Source organism: Diabrotica undecimpunctata, chromosome 9 (assembly GCF_040954645.1).
Source record: "Diabrotica undecimpunctata isolate CICGRU chromosome 9, icDiaUnde3, whole genome shotgun sequence".
Lineage (NCBI taxonomy): Eukaryota > Metazoa > Arthropoda > Insecta > Coleoptera > Chrysomelidae > Diabrotica > Diabrotica undecimpunctata.
The window spans coordinates 112,561,509-112,585,763 of NC_092811.1; the positions used below are offsets into that span (position 1 = coordinate 112,561,509).

Sequence of the window (24,255 nt, forward strand, 5' to 3'; positions counted from 1 at the left end):
GTACAAGCTGACGTTTTTTCGGATATTTTCCTCAAAATTCAACAAAATTCGCTGTTACCCAAACCTTTTCGTAAACTCGCACCCTGTATTGATGAATATGGTCTTTTGAGAGTAGGAGGTCGATTACAAAAGTCTCGGTTGTCTTTTGATGTAAAACATCCATTGCTATTACCCAAAACTCATCGTCTCACCGATTTAATCATCGAATGGACTCATCAAACGCATCTGCACCCTGGTTTCAAGGCTATGCATTATTTATTGCTTCAGCGTTTTTGGATTCTGTCTCCGAAAAGTGCCATTCATCGCTGTTTGTCGAAGTGCATTCGTTGTTTTAGATGCCGACCTAAATCTTACAACCCCTTTATGGCAAACTTGCCAACTGTCCAAGTTACTCCGTTACGTGCTTTTCTGTCTGTTTGTGTGGATTTTGCAGGACCATTCTCGTTATTAATGTCCAAACATGGAGGTGCAGAAACATACAAAGGATATGTTTGTGTATTCGTGTGTACGAGTACAAAGGCCATTCATCTGGAAGTAACTTCAAATCTTAGTTCTGAGTCCTTTTTGGCTGCCTTTCGTAGATTTGTATCTCGACGCGGTAAGTGCCTAACCATTAGGAGTGATCAAGGTACCAATTTTAAGGGAGCCAGCAACGAAATCATTAAACTAGCTCAATCTGCTGCTGAGACTCTTTCTATTACCTGGGATTTTAATCCACCCGGTGCCCCTCATTTTAATGGGTTAGCCGAGGCTGGGGTCAAATCATTCAAGAACCATATGTATCGTGTTTTGGGTACACAAATTTTGACTTATGAAGAGTTCTATACTCTTATGACTCAAATCGAGGCAGTTCTTAACTCTCGTCCTTTGTGTGCAGCAAGCTCTGACCCTAATGACTTGCAGGCACTGACTCCTGGTCATTTTTTAATTTTTGAACCCTTAGTGGATTCAATTCCCGATCCAGATCTAAGCGCTTTAAAGATTAACCGTCTGAATCGTTGGCAGTTAATCCAAAGGATAAGGGGGGACTTTTGGAAAAGATGGTCTAAAGAGTATATTCATTCTCTTCAAGAGCGATCTAAATGGCATAGTTCAACCCCATCTCTCATTAAAGGTTCTCTAGTCCTCATAAAAAATGAACAAGCAAGCAAACCAGGATCGGGTGTGCATCCCATTTTTACCCTTGGACCTTAGACTCCGAGCGAGGCCCAACCACAGACAAAAGGTAAGTGAATCTCATATAGAATTGACAATAAGATATTAAATCTGCCAATTGTTATTTGAATTGCATATTTTACATATCCATTTACGAACATTTGCTATTTTTCGCTAATTGACTTACAAACAAATTATTGCATTTTTTTCGTTATTATTTATCGAATATCATTTAACCAGCGACCTCATTAAGTTTTATACAAAACAAAGTATTTCAATGAAAATAAGATATTCCCAAATGTTTAAACTTATTTTGTGATGAATGATAAATTTTGGAAAACATTTTGTAGTGATATTTCATTATTTTTATGTTTAGGGGAGACCTAATTTTTATGTTTAGGGGAGAGATTTTTATGTTTAGTTTTGTTGACTATTTTTTAAATAATTAATTTTTACCGATTTATTTTTTGAATACTCTTAAATTCAAGTTGTCAGCTGGTTCTATACTCCTTCGGGTATTGTACATATATTATTAATTTATTTCAGATCCCCGCAGAAAAAAGTTTCAAACAAATTTTGACTGTCATGTCAACTATTGCAAATGTACAAGAACTGTCTTTTGTTTTCAGTAGCGTTTCCTTATTCATTTGTTTGTGTAGGGCTGTCTGTGACATAGAAAGATGGCAAGAAGTCATTTTCTGTGAAGATACCCTCATTTAGAGCACATATTCTTATTTTACTGAACCCAGCTATTATATTGGTTGGCGTAACATATGATGTTTCCATCATATATGGAAAATATCTTACCTGGAATGTTCACCATCCAGTTAGCCATAGCTGAATTGCAGGTATTTTTTTAGGGGTTCGTTAAGACCCCTATCTACAGGCTGCAATTTATGCAAACAGTGCAGCGGGAAAGATAAAAGTGGTCGTGCGTTACTTGGTGAGGTAAAAATAAAAACAAAATTTGTTTAATTTACCAATGTTTGTATTTTGAGAACGATTTCCGAAGTGGAAATTGAAACGTCAATAAACTTACTTTAACCTTTAATTGTGGCTTATTCCCATTTAAATAGTAATTACTTTAAAATGCCACAAGAAAATAGCTTCAGAACTATATGACGATGAGTGGTGACAACTCAAAGAATAAATAAATATAATGATGTAATATATACGCATATATATAAAAAACGCAGTAATAATAAGTATTACTGCGTTTTTTATTTCTTCTTATTTAGGTGCCGTCCTCTTAGCGAAGGTTGGCGATAACCTCTGCAAAGTTTTCCCTATTTTGGGCTTTCCTTATTAAACTTTGAAAGTCTAATCCTGTCCAATCTTTGATGTTGCGCAGCCAGGTCATTTGTCGTTTACCCGGGCCGCGTCTGCCTTCTATTTTCCCTTCTATAATAAGCTGAAGGAAGTTATACCTGTCGTGTCTAAATATGTGTTCAAGATAAGACGTTTTAAGCTTCTTGATAATTTCTGTGAGTTCACATTCTCTGTTCATACGCCTTAAAACTTCTTCATTTCTAACGGGGTCTGTCCATGGAATTTTCAGCATACGACGAAATACCCACATCTCAAAGCTCTCTAAACGTCGTAACGAGCTGACTGTTAACGTCCAAGCTTCCACGCCGTGTAATAGTACACTATATACATAACACTTTATCATGCGGTATCGTAGATATAAATCAAGATTACGGGTAGTGAGTAACTGTCGCATCTTTAAGAAGGTGATTCTTGCTTGTTCTATTCTACATTTAACCTCTTGTTCTTGGTCTAAGGTTTTATGTATCCAACCGCCTAGATACTTAAACTTTTTCACCTGTTCAACTAGATTGTTGTTGACTTGTATGTTTATAACTGGTGTGTGTTTTTTTGAAATTACCATTGTTTTGGTTTTTTTTACATTCACCTTAAGGCCGTATAGTTCTCCTTCTCGCACTACTTTGGTTAACAGAATTTGTAGTTCTTCTTCACTGCTAGCAATCAGTACTGTATCATCGGCATATCTGATATTGTTCACGATTTTTCCATTGACTTTTATTTCTTCTTGTGCTTCATCTAGAGCATGTGCAAAAATGTCCTCTGAGTACAAGTTGAACAATAATGGTGATAGTATACAACCTTGTCTAACTCCTCTTTGGATGTTTATGGTTTCAGTATCACCCATTTCAGTTCTGACAGAGGCGTTTTGGTTCTAGTAGAGTTCACGTATTGTATTAATGTCGTTTGGATCCAGGTTCTTTTTTTGCAAGCATTCTATTAGCTGATCATGTTTGACTTTGTCAAAAGTCTTTTTGTTGATTCTGACACTTTTGCATGAGAACAATGAAACTGAACAAAGCTTCTCGAGTTCCCATACCGTTTCGAAAGCCAAATTGTTCCGGACCCATATCTTCTTCGCATTTTTTGTAAATTCTGTTATGGAAAATTTTTAGAAATAGCTTCAGAATATGGGGTATGTGACTTATTAATCGAAAGTCGTTACATTTTTTTGCGTAGTTTGATTTGGGTATAGGCACAAAAAGCGTAAATATCATGTTTTAGTGCATATTTCGTCTGTTTTTTGTGCATATTTCCATGCATACTTTAGGGTTTCTTAAGTGCATATTTCCCAATCTCTAGTGATAATTAATTTTATTAAGTATTTTTTATAATTTTAAAAGAGTAGTTACTTCATTTCAGCGCCCCCTCTAAATCGCGTATGTGTGCTGCAGCATCCACAGTAAATACGCCTATGACTTTTTTGCTTTCTTAGTATATTTTATGTGTTATTTTTTTTGGTCTAATGTGTAGTTTATCTCATGCCAATTTTAATTGTCTACAAAATTGTTGTATATGTTAAAAACTAACTATAAAATTTCTTTACCCTTTTATCGCAAACAATTTGTAAGTTCTTTGTTGCATAAAAACCAGTAATTTGTTAAACTGATAGTGTTTTTGTGTCTACTGGTAAGAGTTACCATATACAAAGAATCTCTCTATTCTTAGGCGCTGAGACCGACATTATGCAAATGAACCATAATGTATCGACAAGTTTCCAGTCCCATTTTTTATTGTTCTCACAGCTCCTAACGACGACTATCTGTTCAATGTCTCAGGCAGGTGTCATCCTCTGCGGTTTTTCAATAAAAAGTATCTAGCCGTTGGAAATTCGTAGACGATAGGTCTCCGGAGGAATGTAAATATTTAATGCCGGCCATCGCGTCGCGTCCGCCCAATTGGCTACCGGCTACCGGATTCCGGTTATCCAATCCTTGATCTCGGGATACTTTTCATCTGTCATCGGGACTCGTACCGGGCCACCCACCGTTTAAGTGAAACCATAAATAACAGCTCCGATACCGATTCGATACATGCCGCTTGATAGGCCCTTGTTTCTTGGTCCCTGAAGACTCGTTTTTCGTATAAAACGAAATAAAATCGTGGGTTTTATTCGGTGAGGAACGTACGAGGTTCAGGGGCAGGATGTTCGAACTGGACTTTATGTCCTTGGTGTAACATATATATTAATCTTTGCTCAGAAATGTTATCTTTACCATTAGAGTCACGTTCATAATAAGTCATATATTGTATTTCTTGCAGTTATTTGCAGAAATATATAAATGTCATTGGGAGATTATTAAATTGTACAAATAACATGAAAGAGAAAAGCAAAATTTTAATTTATTTTTGATATTGATAATTGTTGTCCAATTTTAATAATTTTTTAAGCAAACTTGTTAAAAAACGCCAATTTGAACTTGCATATATCTTTACTTAAATTATTGCATTTTAAAAAATATACAGGATTAATTGAAAGATTCTTCTTCTTCAGATACCATCTCCGCTACGGAGGTTGGCAATCATCATAGCTATTTTAATTTTTGAGGCAGTAGCTCTAAAAAGTTGTTTTCAGCTGCATCCAAACCATTCTCTCAGGTTCTTGAGCCATGAAATTCGTCTTCTTCCGATGCTTCTTCTGCCATCTATCTTTCCTTGCATTATGAGTCGCAGGATGCCATACTTCTCGCCCCGCATCACATGTCCGAGATACTGTAGCTTTCTTTCTTTAATTGTTAGTTCAACTTCCTTCTCTTTACCTATTCTTCTCAGTACTTCATTGTTCGTAACTCTATCTACCCAGGAAACCCTCATAATTCTTCTATAGGTCCACATTTCAAAGGCGTTAAGTCGTCTCATTGTGTCTAGATTTAACGTCCATGATTCCACTCCATAGTATAGTACACTGTATACGTAACATTTTGTTAGGTGTACTTTAAGAGCTAATGTTAAATCTTTGCCACATAGGACCTTTTTCATTTTCATAAAATTAAAACGTGCTTTTTCGATTCTGACTTTGATTTTGTGCAGTGTAGTCATTATTTTCTGTTATAAGTGTTTCTAGGTAAGTGTACTTTTTTACTCTTTCGATCTGCTGGCCTTCTACTGTCAAGATTTCGTTAGTATTCTGGTTGTTTTTACAAATTTTCATAAACTTCGTCTTTTGATATTGAGCGAGAGTCCGTACTCCCTACTACACATTACTATTTTACTTATAAGTCTTTCTAGGTCTTGTAAACTATCGGCTATTATTACTGTATCATCTTCATATCTGATGTTGTTAACTAAGACTCCATTTACTCTTATGCCTACTGTTTCATCTTCCAGAGTTTCTCGAATTACCTCTTCAGAATAAGCGTTAAATAATAGAGGTGATAGTATGCAGCCTTGCCTGACTCCTCTCTTTATTTCCATTTCTTCATATGTCTCTTTTTCAATTCGTACTATTGCTCGCTGATTGTAATAAAGGTTTGTTATTAGCCTTAAATCTCTTTCATCTAGGTTTTTATTTTTTAGAATTTCCATGAGTCGGTCATGTTTTACTTTATCAAACGCTTTATTGTAGTCTATAAAACAGACGTAAAGAGGACGGTTAACATCCAAACATCTCTGCGTCAGCACGTTGAAGGAGAATAGTGCCTCTCTGGTACCCATACCATTGCGGAATCCATATTGTGTGTCACTAATATCCAGCTCCAGTTTAGTGTGAATTCTGCCGTGGATAATTTTCAACAGAATTTTCAAGGTATGTGACATTAAGCTTATGGTTCGATAGTCACTGCACTCTTTGGCATTCACTTTCTTTGGCAAACACACAAATGCTGATTTCTCTAGGGATGATTCCCGTAGTATAGATAGCGTTGAACAGTTCTACTATTATGTCTAGATTTTTCTCGTTCACCAACTTTAATAGCTCACTTGGTAATTTATCTGGACCAACAGATTTATTGGTTTTCATTGAGTTTAATGCCTGACTAACCTCTGATTTGGTTATCTCTGGGCCTACATCTTCCGTTTGGCTATCTTCAGATGTACTAGCTTCTCTCTGGTCATGAAATAATTCCTCGATGTACTCTTTCCATCGTCGTAGTTTCTGTTCTGTCTCCAATATAATCTTTCCATTTTTGTCGAGCAGTATATTCGAGGTTCTTCTACTTCCTACTCCGGCTAGTTCTTTGACTTTTTTATGTAGATTAAAGTTTTTATATCTGTTTTGCAGTTCTCCTATTTCTTTACATTTTTCAGAGAAGTAGGTTTCTTTAGCTTCCCTAATATTTCTTCTTATTTGGTTTTGAAGCTGTTTATAGCGGATCGTATTGATGGTTTTGTTTTTTCTCCTTTCATTCATCAATTCTAGAATTTTCTCGGTCATCCATTCTTTTTTCTTACATTTGGTAGTTGTAAGTACTTTCTTACTTGGCTCCAATATAGAGGTTTTGAAGAATTGCCACTGCTGTTCTACGTTGCAATTATTTCTTGGGTTTCTATCTAGATTTGTGTTGATTTCGTGTTTCAGATTTTCTTTTGTTTCTTCTGACTTTGGTTTCTGTATGTTAAGTTTATTGTTGTTGCGACTCTTTTGCGTCTTTATTAGTTGAAGTTGAAACCTAGCAATAAGAAGACTGTGATCAGAGGATACGTCTGCTCCTGGATATGCCTTTACTGCCTGAATTGAGTTTCGATATCTGTGTTTTATTAGGGTGTAATCAATTTAATTTCTGACGATTTTGTTGTCTTTGTTAGCTGGCGATTTCCATGTATTGAAAAGATTGTTACAGAATTATTTTTATTTAAAAAAAAACTCGTGGAAAAATTTCGCAAACCAATTTCTTCCAAAATGTCATTGTGTTGTTAAGAATTATTATTTTCTTTAATTTTCTTTTTTGTCAATCATTAATCATTACGTGCATTGGTTTGTTTGTAAACGAAAAATAAAGATTTAGTCATCAATTTTATTTATTGGTGCCAATTATTACCAATTCAAGTTTAAATACAATTATTGTTTTTAACAAAAAACAAATTTTTTTTTACCTCTAGTTTTTTTAACATCGTACATAGGTCAGTTCATACCATCAGTAAAATTACGTATATCATCTTCAAGAATATTTTGCCATTCCTTTTGAATGTCTCCAAGAAGCTCATTGATCATAGTCGGAGCTACTTATTAATCTCTGACTCGCCTACCAAGCATGTTTTACACATGCTTTATGGGATTTAGATCAGCCGAATGTGCTGGACAATTTATTTTGTTAATACCAACTGCCTTTAGGTATTGCGTGACACATTGCTGTAAAGGCAATTACATTATCATACATTCAAATAAAAGCTATACCATTAAATGCACTAAAGGTAAAATGTGATCAACTAATACCTTCTCAATAATACAGGTGGGCCTTCAAGGACTCATCTACGATAATGTACTCGCCTCCTGGTTTTATTTCTGCCCATACCATTATTGAAACTCCCTCACAGTTCCTAGTTGAACTTAACTTGCACCCCGCGAATCTCTCTCCAATCCTTCACCAAACTCTTTTACGACCGTCTGGCAAATGGAAACAGACTATGGATTTGCCAGTAAAAAGCACATTATTCCAGTTCATTTCTTCTTCTTTTTCTTTTAGTGCTGACTTTTCTAATGAAGGTTGGCTATAACCATTGCAAATTCGTCTCTATCTTATAATTTTCTCAAAAGCGTCCAAGAGTTTAACATGATCCAGTCGCGAATGTTTTTCAGCCAGGATCTAAGCTAAGTATATAGGCTGAAGAACTGCTTCCGGAAGATAACTTTAGGCGGATGGAGTTTTGTGAAATTATATTATAAACATAATGGAAATGTACACTTTTTAAAAAATATTTTATTTTCTGACGAATCTTTATTTATATTACATAAAAAACACAATCCATCCGGTGCAAGGTAATATTCTACAAAAAACAAACACCTCAGTATTGCAGTGCGAACGCAGCATCCGCAAAAGTTAAATGTTTGGACTGGGATGTTAGGCGACTATATTGTCAGTCCATTTTTTATCGATGGAAACCTAAACAGGCCCAAATATTTTACAACTTTTACAGAATGAGATCATTCTGGCAGTTCGACGCCTTCCCGTTAATTTTCAAGAGGTTTATTTTCAACAGGATAGGTGTTTGGCTCACAACTCTAGAGCAACTATTGACTTCCTCAATCAAACGTTCCCTGATCGACTGATACAAGGGCCACAAACCTAGTCGAATGAAGGGCAAAAATACTTCATTTTTTTGGAAGCATTACACCAGCCCTACTCCAAAATATAAGGAGAAATCTATCTGACAGATTTGGTTACTGTTTAGCACAAGGAGGTGGAATATTTGAGCCCTTAATTCATTAATCTGCTTTCTTAATTTTTATTTTTTGTTAGGTACATTTTACGAAGTTTGTATGTTCTTAATTAGGTAGTATTTTTTATGTTTAAGTTTGGAAGAATTTTATTGTTTTTTTTATTTAAAAGTATATTCTCATTCTGATTTTTTTTTCTTAATTTGACTCCATCCAAAGACACCAATTATTCTCTATGGAAGGCGACGAGAAAGGTAAAAGGTCCACAAGACACCATACCTCCTCTAAAAAATGTCAAAGGTAAATGGGCAAGAACAGACACAGAAAAATCTGAGTCATTCGCTGAACATCTTTCTACAGTATTTAGTCCATTTAACAGAGTAGTGCCATTATAACAAGAAGAACCATTTGATTCTTTTCTTGAGGCTCCATATCAAATGGAACTAAGAATCACCAAGTTTAAAATTAAAGAAGTAGAACAGATAATAAAGAATGAGATACAACCCAATAAGGCTCCGGGATTCGATCTCATAACGGGTAAGATCCTCCAGGAACTAACCAATGACTGTTACAGAATAATCACTATAATCTTCAATGCTATGCTTAGTCTGCATTACTTCCCTCTGCAATGGAAAGTGGCACAGATTATACTCATTCAAAAACCTGGTAAAGATCCAAAAGATGTCAACCCATACCGACCGATTAGTCTACTCCCAGTCATCTCTAAGGTCTTCGAAAAACTTCTGCTACGAAAAATCAAACCAATATTGGACGAAAAGTGTCTCATACCTGACCATCAATTCGGTTTTCGTAACCAACATGGTACAATCGAACAAGTTCACAGACTATACACAACAATAAGAAGTAGTCTCGAGAACAAGCAATACTGTACTGCAGCCTTTTTAGACGCCTCTCAAGTTTTTGACAAGGTGTGGCATACAGGACTTCTGTACAAATTAAAGAAAAATTTACCTTACCCTTACTTTAAACTGCTTCAATCATACCTTACAGAATGGAGATATCTGGTAAAATATAGTGAAGCCTATACAAAACTCTACCCCATCCTATCTGGTGTACCTCAGGGTAGGGTGCTCGGACCGATTCTGTACCTGATATATACGGCTGACTTCCCAATAAGCAATAACCTAACGCTTGCAACATTCGCAGATGATACTGCTTTCTTGGCCTCTCATAGCAACCCAATAATAGCATCAGAGAGACTGCAATTACATCCGAACAAAACAAATGAATGGCTTAAACAAATGAATGGAGAATTAGAGTAAACTCCTTAAAATCCACACAAATTACATTCACTCTAAGAAGAGGTACATGTCCACAAGTTAACCTCAATGGACATCCTTTGCCCCAAAAGCATGACGTAAAATATTTAGGTATTCACCTTGACAAACGTCTAACTTGGACCAAACATGTATGGACGAAAAGGCTTCAATTGGGAATTCTATACAGAAAACTTTACTGGATGTTGGGAAAAAACTCTCACCTATCGATTGACAACAAGCTGCTAATATACAATACAATAATAAAACCCATTTAGACATATGGCTCACAGCTCTGGGGTTCCGCTAGCAAATCTAATACAAAGATTCCAATACTTATGATAATACAAAGATTCCAATCCAAAACTCTGAGAGCAATCGCTAATGCACCTTGGTATATCCAGAATGATGCAATACATAGAGATCTTCAGGTACTAACAGTCTCTGAAGAGTGCAAAAAATCTTCTGAATAATATCAAAACAGGTTGCGGGTGCATCCTAATACCCTGGCACACAATCTTCTCAACAACCAACAAGCGAAGAGATTGAAGCGACATGACCCCTTGGACCTACCTCACCGATCCTGACAGAGCCTACAGCAGTGGGAGTTACGCCTTCAACAGCACCCAGCCATTGTGATCAGTGCCGCTTTTAGTGCTCGCGTATTAGTGTATGTGCGAATCCTACCGGTAAACAAGCCAATTTGTGTCGTGATGATTTGGTCACTGGACCTTACATCTTTCTGTCATGTAAAGACAAAAAATTTTACTTATTGTTTTCACTGCAAAACAGATTGTAAAAATCTTAAATGTAATAAAAAAAAAAATTTCTTCTTCTTTCTTGTCTTATTGTTATAAGCTTTGTCCATAAAATTTGTACAATTTTCAGTGACAATAAAACATATTACTTATTTACTTACTTATTTATTTGTATTGCCATTAAGGCTAAAAAATAACCAAAAAATTAGTTTTAGAGCATTATAATAAATATACTCTAGAGATGAGACTGCAATAAATTTTAATTGCTATGGTCAATAAAACAATGTCGTTATCTGTATAGGTTTTCGTCTTTGCAGCCAAGTGTAGTCATTCAGATCTCATTCGCCGTAAACTATACCTTTAAGGATAGGAACATTTCTAAAACTCCTAAATAATTTTATGCTAGCTACATAGTTATAACAGCCAAACATGGAATAGAAACTATGGCTTTGACAAAGAAGTCAGCAGAGAAACTAAGAGTAATTCATAGATCAATGGAGCTAACAATATTGGGAATCCCCTTAAACTACAGAGTAAGGAAAGACAACACGAACTGGTAGCCTTTAGTGAAAAAAACTGACATCAGAATATGACTGAACATTCAGGCAGAACATGGATAACTACTACACAATTACGGTGATAAAATGGAAACATCGAAAGACATTCATTAAGTAGTCGCAGAAGGAAAAGAGCTTGGAAAACCAGGAAGACATCCAGCAGCGAACTGACATGAATTGGATAAAGAAGTTGAGGGAGTCGCTCTATATACAGAATGTGATCTATTAATTTTATAAAATATTTAATTTTATACAATAAATATGAAATGGTGCAATATTCAACCGAATAATTATTATAATGTTCACTAATTGGACCTACGTTCGACGTAATTGCTCCGGTACTAGTTCAAGTAATATTACCAAATTGGAACAAACGAAAACTTCCAATTATTCGACGAAATCATGTGTTAATACAAATATACAAATAATAGAAAGAACGGACCTTTATTCAAGACAAGGTGTACAATAATTATATTTATTCAGAAATGCATACGAGCGCCGGTTTGAAGAACTCTTCAACTATGGCGGGTGTAGGGTTGAAGTCTCTCACGCCTGCAAGGACGTGAAGTGCGGGAGGAGTTTGCTAACAACCCCCAGAGACGTGCTCGAGTGCTGGGGCATTGATCACAAATATCACTCTGGTATAATTATTTGAACTATCTGAATATACGGATTTGAATCAATTGATAAATATAAGTTTGTTGAATTCACATTTAAATTTATATAACCAAATTCACTTAACATCTTCAATAATTATAACTAAAACTTAATTGTCTTAATACAAGTTCTATGGGTTGTAATGTGTTCAAATGCAGATTGCTCTCTTTTGTTTAATTTTCGTTTAATATATTAAATTTTATAAAAACTCTCAGTAAATAACTTTCATTTTTATAAAAAATTCCCAAGAAATAATTTTCCATCTACCGTCCCACCTATCTGTTTTTTACTAACGTTATGTTGACTTTTGTTTATAAATAACGTATGTTAGCAGAACCATTTATTGAACGATAGCAGAGTGCAAGAAGGGAATATCATGTCTAAATATTCCAAAAAGTGGAAGAGCACGTGCATTTATTGCACAGAGGCTAAAGAGATTGACAAGAAGAGCAGGTTGAAATGTCAACGAGGAGACCGGTTCATCAATACAGAACTTCTCAGAGTACGATATCATTGGAATTGAAGAGGAATAATCTTAATTATCGAAAGCGAAGTAAGTGCTCCAAGTGCTCTCAGACTCAAATAATCCAAGTGCTCTCATGCTCAAATCCTTCGTACACCAAAATGCTGTCGTCAACTAAGTTGAGTACACTGACGTGGGTATAAAAAGTTAAAGCGAAATTTGCAGATAAAATCCTTGCAAGGTGCGCATTTTTTTTTTTTTTTTGTATAAAGAGTGATGGGTGAAACTTTGAATAATCAGAGCTTTTTTGATAACTGCCTTTCCAAATTGCTTCAGTTTGTCCACGTATATCATACTAATGACGATATCATGTTTTCGTCAGACCTAGCATCACTCAAGAGATATCCAAAACTGGCTTTGACAACATCACACACCTTTTATTCCCAAAAACGATAACCATTCAAACTTGCCGCAGGCTCGTCCAATAGAGGATTTTTAGGCTTTTTGTCTAGAAATGTTTATCATGGATGTTGGAAACCCAAGATGAAGAACAATTAAGATGGCAAATTTACGAAAAACTGAGAAAAACTGATCTGAATTCCGTCCAGGACGTCATGAGAAACATTCGCAATAGAGCAGAACGGGCCACGTCACACAATTTGATAGTATAGTTAAGTATTGGGTTAAAATTTTTAATAACCATTTAGTTTTTAAAAAAAATTCTTTTATTAATTTTTTTTTTAATTTTCATTAAAATACCGCTAAAAGTTCCGTTATCTAGGCTCGATTCTAACCATACAGAAACGATAACTTTTACATTTAAGTTTTTATTCTATAAAAGGCATAAATATGCTATTTTTTTTATTTTCCATTGTGCAGACGTTATCAACGTATCAAGATGTAAGAGAGTCTGGCGTGTGTTTGGAGACCCCTGTCAAAGGGTAAGATATTTTTTATATCTTTTGTTTATTTAGATCTTTATCTTTTGTTTTTCAACCTTCTTCTTTTTAATTTCTGGCACTTGGTCGTAAAACTCTTGTACCATACCTTGTTTTTATGCATTAAACTCTAATAAGTGTGGTCTTATTAGTGGCTGTGGAAGGTCAATAGTTTCCTTATTCGTAGTTTTAAGATCTCTTCTGGTTCAATCCTCAGTTGACCAGTGAACTCCTGCATCATATCAATCATCACATTGCAATAGCATAAGATATTGTTCTTCCTCTTCTTCTTCCATTTCGCACTTTCTAAACCATGGTTTATTCAGTCAAAGATCTTTTTTTATACGTTTGGTTTTATATTTTTATCTTTTATTTTTTCGCGTATTTTCCCATCTAATTGGGGTTCAAGGCTGTCCCAGGTTGTCCAAGGTTACCCCTTTGGAAATCCAAGTTAATCTTTTTGTAGAATTCAAATTTAACCTAATTGGGAATACCAGTTTCCCGCATCTAAGTACAGAGCCTTCTTTATTTAAGATTCACTTGGTGCCGAGGTCAACATCCAGTTAACGAGATTAACAGTTTTTTTTAATTTATTTTGAGAACTAGTTTGAATAAACTACTAGGATTTCTACTTCAGAATAATATATTCAATATAAACAGCTTCTTTCGCATATCTGCGATTTCATCATAAACGCCTTACAAAAAAAATTACCGAGTGCACTGTCCAAAAATAAAATCAGATAGTCAGTAAAATAATTCCATATACTGCAAGGCTGCTGGATCAAAGAAGACAAAGGAGAAGCAATAAGAATGCAGACAGCCACACTCTAAGAGAAATGAATAAAACTGTTTTGAAGACAATCAGGAGAGATTTAAGAAAATTTAAAAGCGATAATATTAAACGTACTATAGAGACAAATAACAGCCTAAAAGTTCTACGTAGAAAGCTAACGTATGAAAAATGCGAAATTCATAAATTAAGAAACAGGCAAAATGAAATAATATCACGTAGAGATGAGTTAATACAGGTCTTCGAAGAGTTTTACGAAGAATAATAGGGAAGTAGACGAGAAAATCAAACATGAATATAAACAGCCATTTCAAAGAAGATCATGAATCAAGGTTCCGAACTAATGTTAAATATAAAGGTAGATGAGATTTGGCAAGCATTAAGATAAGTGAAAAATAACAAAGCCCCAGGAGAGAATGGAATTATTGTAATAGAAATAAATAGAGTACATATGCTATTAAATACATTAAGGAAACTGTTTAATCTATGTTTGCAGCAAAGAGAGGTGCCCAAAGAATGGAACGATGTTATAATCATCCTTTTGTTGAACCAAGCCTGTTGAACCACATATACAAGCTATTTACTAGGTTAGTGATATTAAAATTGGAGAAAAAAATTAGATTTCTACCAACCGAAAGAGCAGGCAGGATTCCGTTCAAATTATGGTACCATTGATCACCTCCATATTGTAAAGACACTAATTGAAAAATCTATAAAATACAACAATCTTCACTTTCATAGATTTTCGTAAAGCGTTTCACACGATCGAAATAGACAGCCTTATAGAAGCAATGAATGACAGCAGGATCGACCATAGATATAGTGAACTTATTTACAATATTCACAAAAATGCCACTATGTTAAGATTACAGAATTGCTGATGTTGTCAAACGCATAGCAGAACTAAAATGGAACTAGGCAGGCCATGTAGCGAGAATGCACGACTCACGATGAACGAGCAAAATTACAAATTGGAGGCCAAGAGCAGACAAACATAATAGAGGAAGACCACCTACACGTTGGGCTGACGACATCAGGCGTATCACCAAAAATTGGCCACAAAGAGCACAAAATCGTAAAGAATGGAGGAGTTTAAGGGAGGGCTATGTCCAGCAGTGGAAGTGATAAATAAAGGCTAAATGATGGTAATGATGAAAATGGTTATGAGGTGTTATGTTAGGTCGATAATATTTTATGGTTGCGAGACACGGACTCTAAAAGCAACAAAGTTGAATTTGTTGCTAAAAGAATCATTTAAATTGTGGTGATATTGCCGAAATCTAAGAGTATTGTGAGTCTCGCATACTTCGAACAAGAGTATTCTCAGAATGATAAACACTAAACGTCAGCTGCTGAACACCTTAAAGAGAAGAAAAACGGAGTATTTTGGACACATAATTAGAAAACCCAACTACCATTTACTTCGCCTTATCATACATGGAATGATGAAAGCAAAAGATGGATAAGGCATAGTGAGCTATCTTGACTACGCAATATTAGACCCGTGAAGAACTATTTTGTGCAGCAGCTGATAGAGAAACATTCTAAAAACTTTTTACTTAGTGCCAAACTTTCGTATGTTAAAAAGATATCTACAGATTAATTAAATAGTGTGACTGCCACTTCCAATGTAAAATCAAAAGTATTCTGAATATTTTAAATCAAAGCTTTGAAATATATCAATGAACAAGCTTTGTATTTTCCCCCTGTTTAATATCATTCGAAATAAATCATTGTATTTGCTTTCCAAAGCACAAAATATGCTTAGAATGTTTCACTTGTGTTTACCCCGTATTCATTGACTGGCAAACAATAAAAAATTTTGAGTATTTATTTCATTCTCTATTTACTTTCATTTTTCCCCTATCAACAGTTATTGCATAGGGCGAAATGATGGGGTTTAGCTAACTTAGTATTTGTAACAGTCTTATGTTTCTGTCGGAAAACAAAAGAATAATATGGTAGGTATTTCAAACAATGTACGGTTTATAATTTATATTTATATGGTGTTAGTGAAATATTTTAGTACAGAGTGTGATTTAATGTCGCCGCTAAAATATCTTCTGTGACGCCATTTTTTCCATTGTACCTTATGAATGTTATAAACTGGGCACAGGTGAAGGACGTGTACGAACTCATCACTTCATAGCCCCTATAAAATTATTAGACCCTCTGAGATGGGAAACTGATCACCAACAACCTTTGGAGACAAGTAAACTGATCACTTAGATAGGTAAACTCATCACCAGCATTTTTGACCCAAGTCGCTAGTTTCTAATGCAAAAGATTGCCTGTAATCTATTACACTTCTTGTTTATGTGGTAATGTATTCAATTCAGAAATAATTTTGAGCCAATTACTTTAAAATTTAAGTGATATATTTATTTCTATCAGGTGTTTCCAGGTGAGCGGCCTATTAGAGTTTTAGGTAGCTGTCAATAGAATTTAGTGGAATTCCTTAATACGAGTTTATGTTCATTTGCATTTAATAACACCAGGACTTGGATTATTCTTTTAAATTATCAAGCTTTAGCGGGTTGCAAAAATTTTATGCTCTGTACCTTCCACGGAACGCAGGTGGGCCAGTGATCAGTTTGCAAATCTCTTCGGCTCTATTTTAAAATCCCTGGTTTTATCAGTGTGATGATATTGTACTATCTACCAAGGCATACATGCTGATTGGTGATGAGTTTACGTGTACCCTAGTTGGAAATATCTGCAGATTCGTCCATCTGTACAGCGAAATACGTACAATTTTTGATATTTTCAATATCTTGTGCTCGAATATCTTCCTCTTATTCATCTACTTTTATTTCTACCATCCCAACAGCTGCAGGAATAATCAAATGTTCAGCAATTGTATGTGGTTGGTTTTTGCAATGGAATATGTAACTATATTGCTTACTAGTAATGCTTTTTTATGTGCAGTGGTTGTTGATAAAAAAATCGCTTGTTGATTATAAAGAAACCTTAGCTTCCTTTCAAAGAATTTTACAGACTTCTCTTTGTTGTCTGAATGTTTACTATTTAAATGCAGAAATAGTTTTGGGAGCTTTATACTTTCTTTTGACAAAACTTCTCAAATAATTCACTGTGGCAGATTCAAAATAAGTGTAAAGCCATATTTAAAATATTCATCACCTGTTTTTTCTTTTTATCTTCAGTTTGCGCTACAGCGCTTCGTGAACACTGGCCTGCCTCAAACATTCTTCGATCCTTCCCTGTCGAGTGTCTTCCTTCTCCATCCCTTACTCCAATCTCCCTTAAATCGTCCTACACATCGACCTTTTCTTTAGGTCGTCTTGACTTTAGGTCGTCCTTTTCTTGTTCTTCTGACCGCCCTATTTGGCATTGTTATTTTAGAAGGATCACTTTCATGCATTTGCATAACGTGGCCCACCCAACTTAAGTAAGTTATTTTGATAATATTCACGGTATCTGCGTCATCAAAAAGTCTATAGTATTCTCAATTATATCCCCTTCTCTACAGACCCTGTTTATTAACTCCGCCATATATGGGCCTCAGTTTTTTCTTTTATAATTTTCAGTTCCAGATGTAAACGGTTCTTATGATATTTTTAAAAATTTATCTATTTCTAACAAAATAGCAGAGCTGAAAAAACAAATGGAATACAAATAACTTATGCACCATTCTACTACAGCACGATAACGCAACATTTTTGTTTAATCACGTTTTCCCGCTTGTATAAAGTTGAATTTACAATTATATAAAATGTAGGCACTAATGTAGTGCCTTGTGGTAAACCGTGGTAAACAATTGTACCAAATCTGAGAGGCATATTAGATCTTCTCCTTGATTTGACAATGTTATTAAATGGCGAATGGACTGGGTATTATAAGACAAGAGGATCACCAACAAATATTTTGTCAAAAAGGGTCCCCAATCTAAGAAAGTTCGGGAAACACTCTTATAGACAAACATGCTTAAAACAGAAACTTACCTAGAGTTGCAGCTGCCATTCTCATAGTTACAGGCATTTCCCCGCATGACGTTTCGTCTTCGGTGATTATCCTCTTCTTCCTTGGTCTCCCTTTGGTATGTTGTGGTGGGGTGCTCGCTGGATAATACCCGGGAGATCCTCCGCCATTATACATGACGTCCATGGGATCGTGGGGATCACAGAAGTCTAGTATTTCGTAATGCGGCCTAAAAAATCAAAAACAATGAATTTATTTGTAAGTGTCAAGAAATTTGGGAAAAAAAATATCGATTCAAACCTAGAGATAATAATTGTAAAAGAGCCATTGTCTTAATAAGCTGTAGCATAAACCTGTTTCCTTACACTAGATAAGAAAAATAGACCACGACCCTATAATTGGAAAAAAATGCTTGTTTTACATCGTGTTTTGTACAAAATTCTTGTAATGAATTGCTTCATTACAAAAAAAAGTTGGTAGTGAAGATGATTCTGTCCCCATAACTTTATTAAAAATCTATGTACAGGATTTATCATACTTTATGTGGGTGGATGTTCAATGTAAGTAGCAAAAATAAAGAAAACCCGCTGAAAAGCTTCTTAAAGGATTTTCATAGTTTGCGAAAATGATTTTGTCCACCATAACATTATCACAATGACTATATGTAGGGTTTCTCTTGCACTTAAACCTTTTCATTGGTGAGTAAGTAGCTGAAATACTAAAAATTCGCTGAAAATCCTTATAAGATCTTTTTGAATAAAAAAACCGATTCTGTAAACTATAAATTGATGATAAATGATTGTATAGATAGTTCTTTCTTATCATCCTGCTATTCCAAAGGGTGGTAAAGTACTATCCAGTGGAGAACAATGTAGAAATGGTTGTCTAAATAATAATTGGCACCTACCAAAACTATTTACAATTTTGTTTGCAGCTTTTTATTTTCTCAGCTCTTCACATTTCATTTTGATCCCTAGAATAAAGGGCAACAACAAGTAAACATTTACAGAGTCAAGAATAATGCACTAAAATCTTTAAAAACAAATTTTTTTATGGATTTTTATGTAGTATTCAGATTCTCTTCGTTTACTACCTCTCTAGACAGAAAAATTAGAGTTATTGAAGGTGTGTTTAATGTCGTCATGTAATAAAAGCACCGTCCCCAAAATCAATGAAACAGGCATATTATAATTCTTAATACATATCTAGGCATCTCTGCAAAAGAACACTCACTGCAAACAGTGCATCCTTTGTCTTGGTCTTTTTCTAATTTCTTATATATTCGATTGTGAATTACTTTTAAAAACAATTTGAAGCCATGATTTCTTAAGGCCATGGTGCGATGTTCATTGCACTCCTTTGCATTGGCCTTTTGGGAAGCAGTATAAATGTCGATTGGAGCCATTAGTTAGGTAATATACCTTTAGAAAAATGAATGGTCGGCATAATTATTTACACTACCACGAAAACCTTTTACAAGGCTTTGAACAAATCTGCATTGCAACCATTTAACTTCCTTCACTTAAGGGAATAAAGTGTGAGTGTGACAAGAGAAACACTAAAAATAGTATTTGCGATAACGTTAATGTTGGATTAATTGTATTCACTTAAAACAAAAAATTTATTTTTTGGATTTTAGTTACTCACCCACACTTCAAGGGTTTAAAGAAAGGGGTGATAATGGGAAACATTGAAAATGGTAATTGTGATAATTAATTTGGTTTAGTAATAAGTTTTAAGAACCCACAAGAATCCTTTACAATTTTTTTTTAGTGAATTTTTAGTTTTTAGTCACCCACCCTTCTTTTCACAAACACTTGTATTGAGGTAATTGTTTACAGAATCGTTTTCAACACCCACAAAAAACCTTAAAAGTTGTTATCCAAATTTTCTGGATTTAAGCCACTCAAACCGAACTCTTGGGGCAGAAGTGGACGTTTGATAAAGGGAAACACCACAAATAATAATTGTGATAATATTATGGTGGACCATATGACTTCAATTTTTACCCCTAAAGTTGAGAAATAATAAAGGAAAACTCTCTACACGGTGATTTTTGATAGTCCTTGTTGAGAGAATCGTTTTAACCACACAAAAAAAAAACCTTTACAAAGCGTCTTTTATTATTAAACATCCAATTTAATTTGCAATCTATAAATTTTGCAAAGGACAAATGTTAATGGCAGTAACAAAACATTTAGGAAACCTAAACAGTGGCAGTTTTCTTTTACTTATCCAAGGTTTTGTTTGGAAAACTCAACTACTACAGTACACTACACCATAGAATAGTACTAAGGTTCCAAAATCTGACAGACATATCACATGCCTGCGTAACCTTCGCTTGACGGTACGTCTCATTAGGGGTTGAGCCAATGTGTTGGGATGATTTCCTTGTGACATTTTAAAGTAATTACGATTTTTGATGGGAATAAGCCACAATTGAAGGTTAAAATAAGTGTATTGACGTTTGACATTAATGTTTGTAAGGTAAGTGAGCCAAATATTGCCACCTTACCGTTTGGTTCTAAATAAATCCTACGCTTGTATTAATAAATGAAAACAAATTTGGGTAGTAGTAAAGAAATGTATTTTCTTTAACAATATATTTTAATTATATCAAAAAACTAAATAAAGCTTACTTTTTTACTGATGTTGCGAATGGCAATATTTGGATTATAGATCTCCTATTATTGCCATACATGTCAACATTAGGCACTTCAGAACTACAGTTAACAGTAACATATTTTTCTAAGAAAATCAAGGAAATTAAATAATATAAACGTAACAAACATTTCTGAAAAATATAACTAAAGAACAGTGTGGACAAGTAAACTTTTCTTTGTCACCCTTAGTCAGTCCTACACAGGCCTCGTGAATATAACAATAGCACACTATATATAAGCGCATATCTTCTTTACTGCAGATGTTACAAAGAAAACAATACCAAGAAACTTCATTACTTGATTTTTTGTCGTACTGCTCGTTGCTTTTTTCACAACTTTGATTGGATTATTTAATTTTGGTATAGGTGCTAACAAATCTTTGGTAACTGATGGGTTTACTGTTTAAAGCTAGCTTTCTCTTTACGGTGGATAATTTAATTTCCGGTGTAATCAGCAGTCCTTTATCCTTAAAAGAACTGTTTAAGCATTTGGAGTAAGAAGTTTTCACTTGATTAGACCCCGGATTACATTTTGTTGTTTCTTTTGTAACTGTATTGCCTCTCTGTTTATATTTTAATTTAATTAGTGGACTGTCATCTTCAGAGCTGCTGCTCCTCTTAGATCTTTTCATAGGTATATCTTAACTAAAGACATCGTCAAGTGATTCATCGTAAATACTAAAATCTGATAGTAATTCACTACTTGAGACAGTAATTAAACGCTTCTTTATTTTTGTTATTAGTTTTCTCTGGCACTTGATATCCGCTTGTACTCGCCTCGTTTTTATATGCGGGTTCAACCGACTTGCTAGAACTTCTAACAACATCTGATAAATCTTGAAGGCTACTGTGATTTACTTCGTCTTTTTCTCTGTGAGTGATCAAACGTGGTGTAAAGGCAGCTTCAGGTATAGCGTCTGACCAGAACCAGTATAAGATCAGAACCAATATAGAATTAAAAGCACTCTACAATGATGCCTATATTGTCCAAGCGATTAAATCACAGCGACTAAGATGGGCAGGCCACGTGCACAGACTGCATAACGAGAGACTTATAAAACTGATATGGGAGGAGATTCCCACAGGCAAAAGACCACTCGGACGTCCCAGAATGCGATGGAGAGATAACATCCAAGCAGATCTCCGAAAAATGAACATTCCATTTGACCCTAGGTTGATGGAAGACCGAACAAATTGGAAAAAAGTTGTACAGTCAGCCAAGACCCATCCAGGGTTGTAGCGCTACGTGATGATGATGTCATTGCTTTGAGCTAAAATAGAGTAAAAATTTCTCCAAACCTCATTTTGGTAATCGCCTTGCCAGGGTTCGTTGTTAAAAACTGTAGAACTTCTTGGTCCCAAAATGTCTTAAAGCTTTTAAACACTGATTTGTTTATAAGTTGCAACTTGTGTGACGTGTTGCTATGAAGAAAACATCATAGAAACACATAAGCTCCATCAAATATTAGTAGGGTAGCACCAGGATTTCTAAATGAAAAGAAATGGTCAAGCCACAAAAAAAAGCTTCGCATGTCGTACTACCTTTATTTGTGACAGTAGCTTTTGAGCCAGGAGCAAGTGATCAGTCCATATAGGTTTAAACCTTTGGCCTTTAAATAGCACAAACTATTGTGCTGGTTGACCAAGCGCATTTCTGCAACCTGCGGATTAACATGTTTTCTCCGTGTTTGGGTGCGGTTAAATGTACCCGTTTTGTTCTCCTTTAAAAAAAAACAATTTGTTGCTTATGGATTATCAATCTGCATTCTTTTTTCATCCGTAATATATATGCTACCAGGTTTGTCAAATAGATTTAGTTTTTCTATGGTATCTCTCAGTTTATGAAAGAAGTCATCAACGAATATTATATTCATTTTTTAGGCTCGAGCCGTATTTATTAGTTGAGCTTTTCGCCTAGCTACGTCTGAATGACTGCACAAGAATTACTTAAGCCATGTTTTACCAGCTTTATTTGACTCTTTAGAAAACAAATTTGGGATATGATTTGTTATAGCGTAAGTAACACACTTTTCAGTAGAATCTTGCTTGTAATAGGCATACCTACTTCAACTAATGTATAAATTCTTTCGACAAGATCATTTTCTTGTGCTGCATACAACACTGGTGATCTTCCAAGCTTTCTTACGGGATTATGTGTTCTGTGATAAAGACCTAGCGTTGAGCGAGGAATGTTATAATGCTTGGCAGCCCCTTTGATTGACATTCGGTTCGCTATGATTTGCAGCGCCGAGCGTAGATCTTCTTCTGATCACTCAGCTTGTTTACTTGGCATGTTGCAAAAAGTTTAATATTTAGTCCCTAATATTGTCACTGGCAATATTAGTAATTATTATTAATAGCAGTATTAGAAACAAATGACGTTCAGAAAAAAAATCCGTAAGTTAAAATTTCGTTTGAAATAATTCATGCCATTCAAAAAATAATAACCACTGGAGTGTACTGACCTAAACTTAATTACAAAAATTCAAAAAAATTTAATATATCTTGCATAGGGTCAACGGGAAAAGCAGGTTTATTTAAAACGAACCTAGGCACTATTAAGAACAGAGGCAATATTTAGCGCACCTACCTCATTTCGAGAATTCCGAAGTGGAGATTCAAACGTCAATAAACTTAATTTAACCTTTAATTGTGGCTTATTCCCATTAAAATAGTAATTAGATCTTATCTCTGTCATTGGTCCGGTTGGTGTTTCTCTTCTCCGGTTGGTATTTCTATTTTTCTTCTTTCTTTTTAATGACTGCTCGAATGTAATTGTGAACACTATTCCATCCCTCCGTACTTCCTGTCATCTTCACGATCATCTCTCTTACAGTCACAGGGTTTACACCTATTTCTTTATACATTATGTTTCTCTTCACTGTACATCTATTACACTTAAGCATTGTGTGAGTAACAATAGGCATTTATCTGTATCTGTCTTTCTGAACCTATGAAGATACGTCCTAAAACAGACAATCTACCCAGTCCTTTAGTCTCGGGATCAGCATCTTGATGCACTGGGCAACATCTTCCTTGTTATTTCACTCTTCCATTGATCTTTCCCTTTCTTCTTTTTTTATAGCTGTTGTCAAATGCTCTCTTCTTAGATAGAGATCTTTTCTACTGCTAACACAAGCAGAGGATCACAACCCGTGATAGCCCACAAGGCCGCCGCAGATACAGTCCTATAGGCGCATGCTACTCGCAACAGACTCGTTCTGTCTACTTTTGTCATGAGCCTAATATTAGGTATCTATATATAAATATAACGAAAAATATTATTAATTATTGTGTATTTATACAATAATTATTGTATTCTACATATTTAAAGTGGTAATTTTATTATTAAATTAGAGTTTTGGATTTTTTGTATTGTGTGTGAAAGACAAGTTACATTTTTCCTATTATTCTTTTTAT

The 24,255-nt window shown here is 34.9% G+C and overlaps 1 protein-coding gene across 1 annotated transcript in view; it reads right to left on the reverse strand.

The window, feature by feature from the left end:
- LOC140450406 (LIM/homeobox protein Lhx9-like) overlaps positions 1–24,255 on the reverse strand; it is a 127,247-nt gene that overhangs the window by 43,151 nt on the left and 59,841 nt on the right. The window contains exon 4 of the mRNA XM_072544023.1: positions 18,197–18,402. Within this exon, the coding sequence (XP_072400124.1) occupies positions 18,197–18,402 (206 nt within the window). The remainder of the gene's footprint in view (positions 1–18,196; positions 18,403–24,255) is intronic.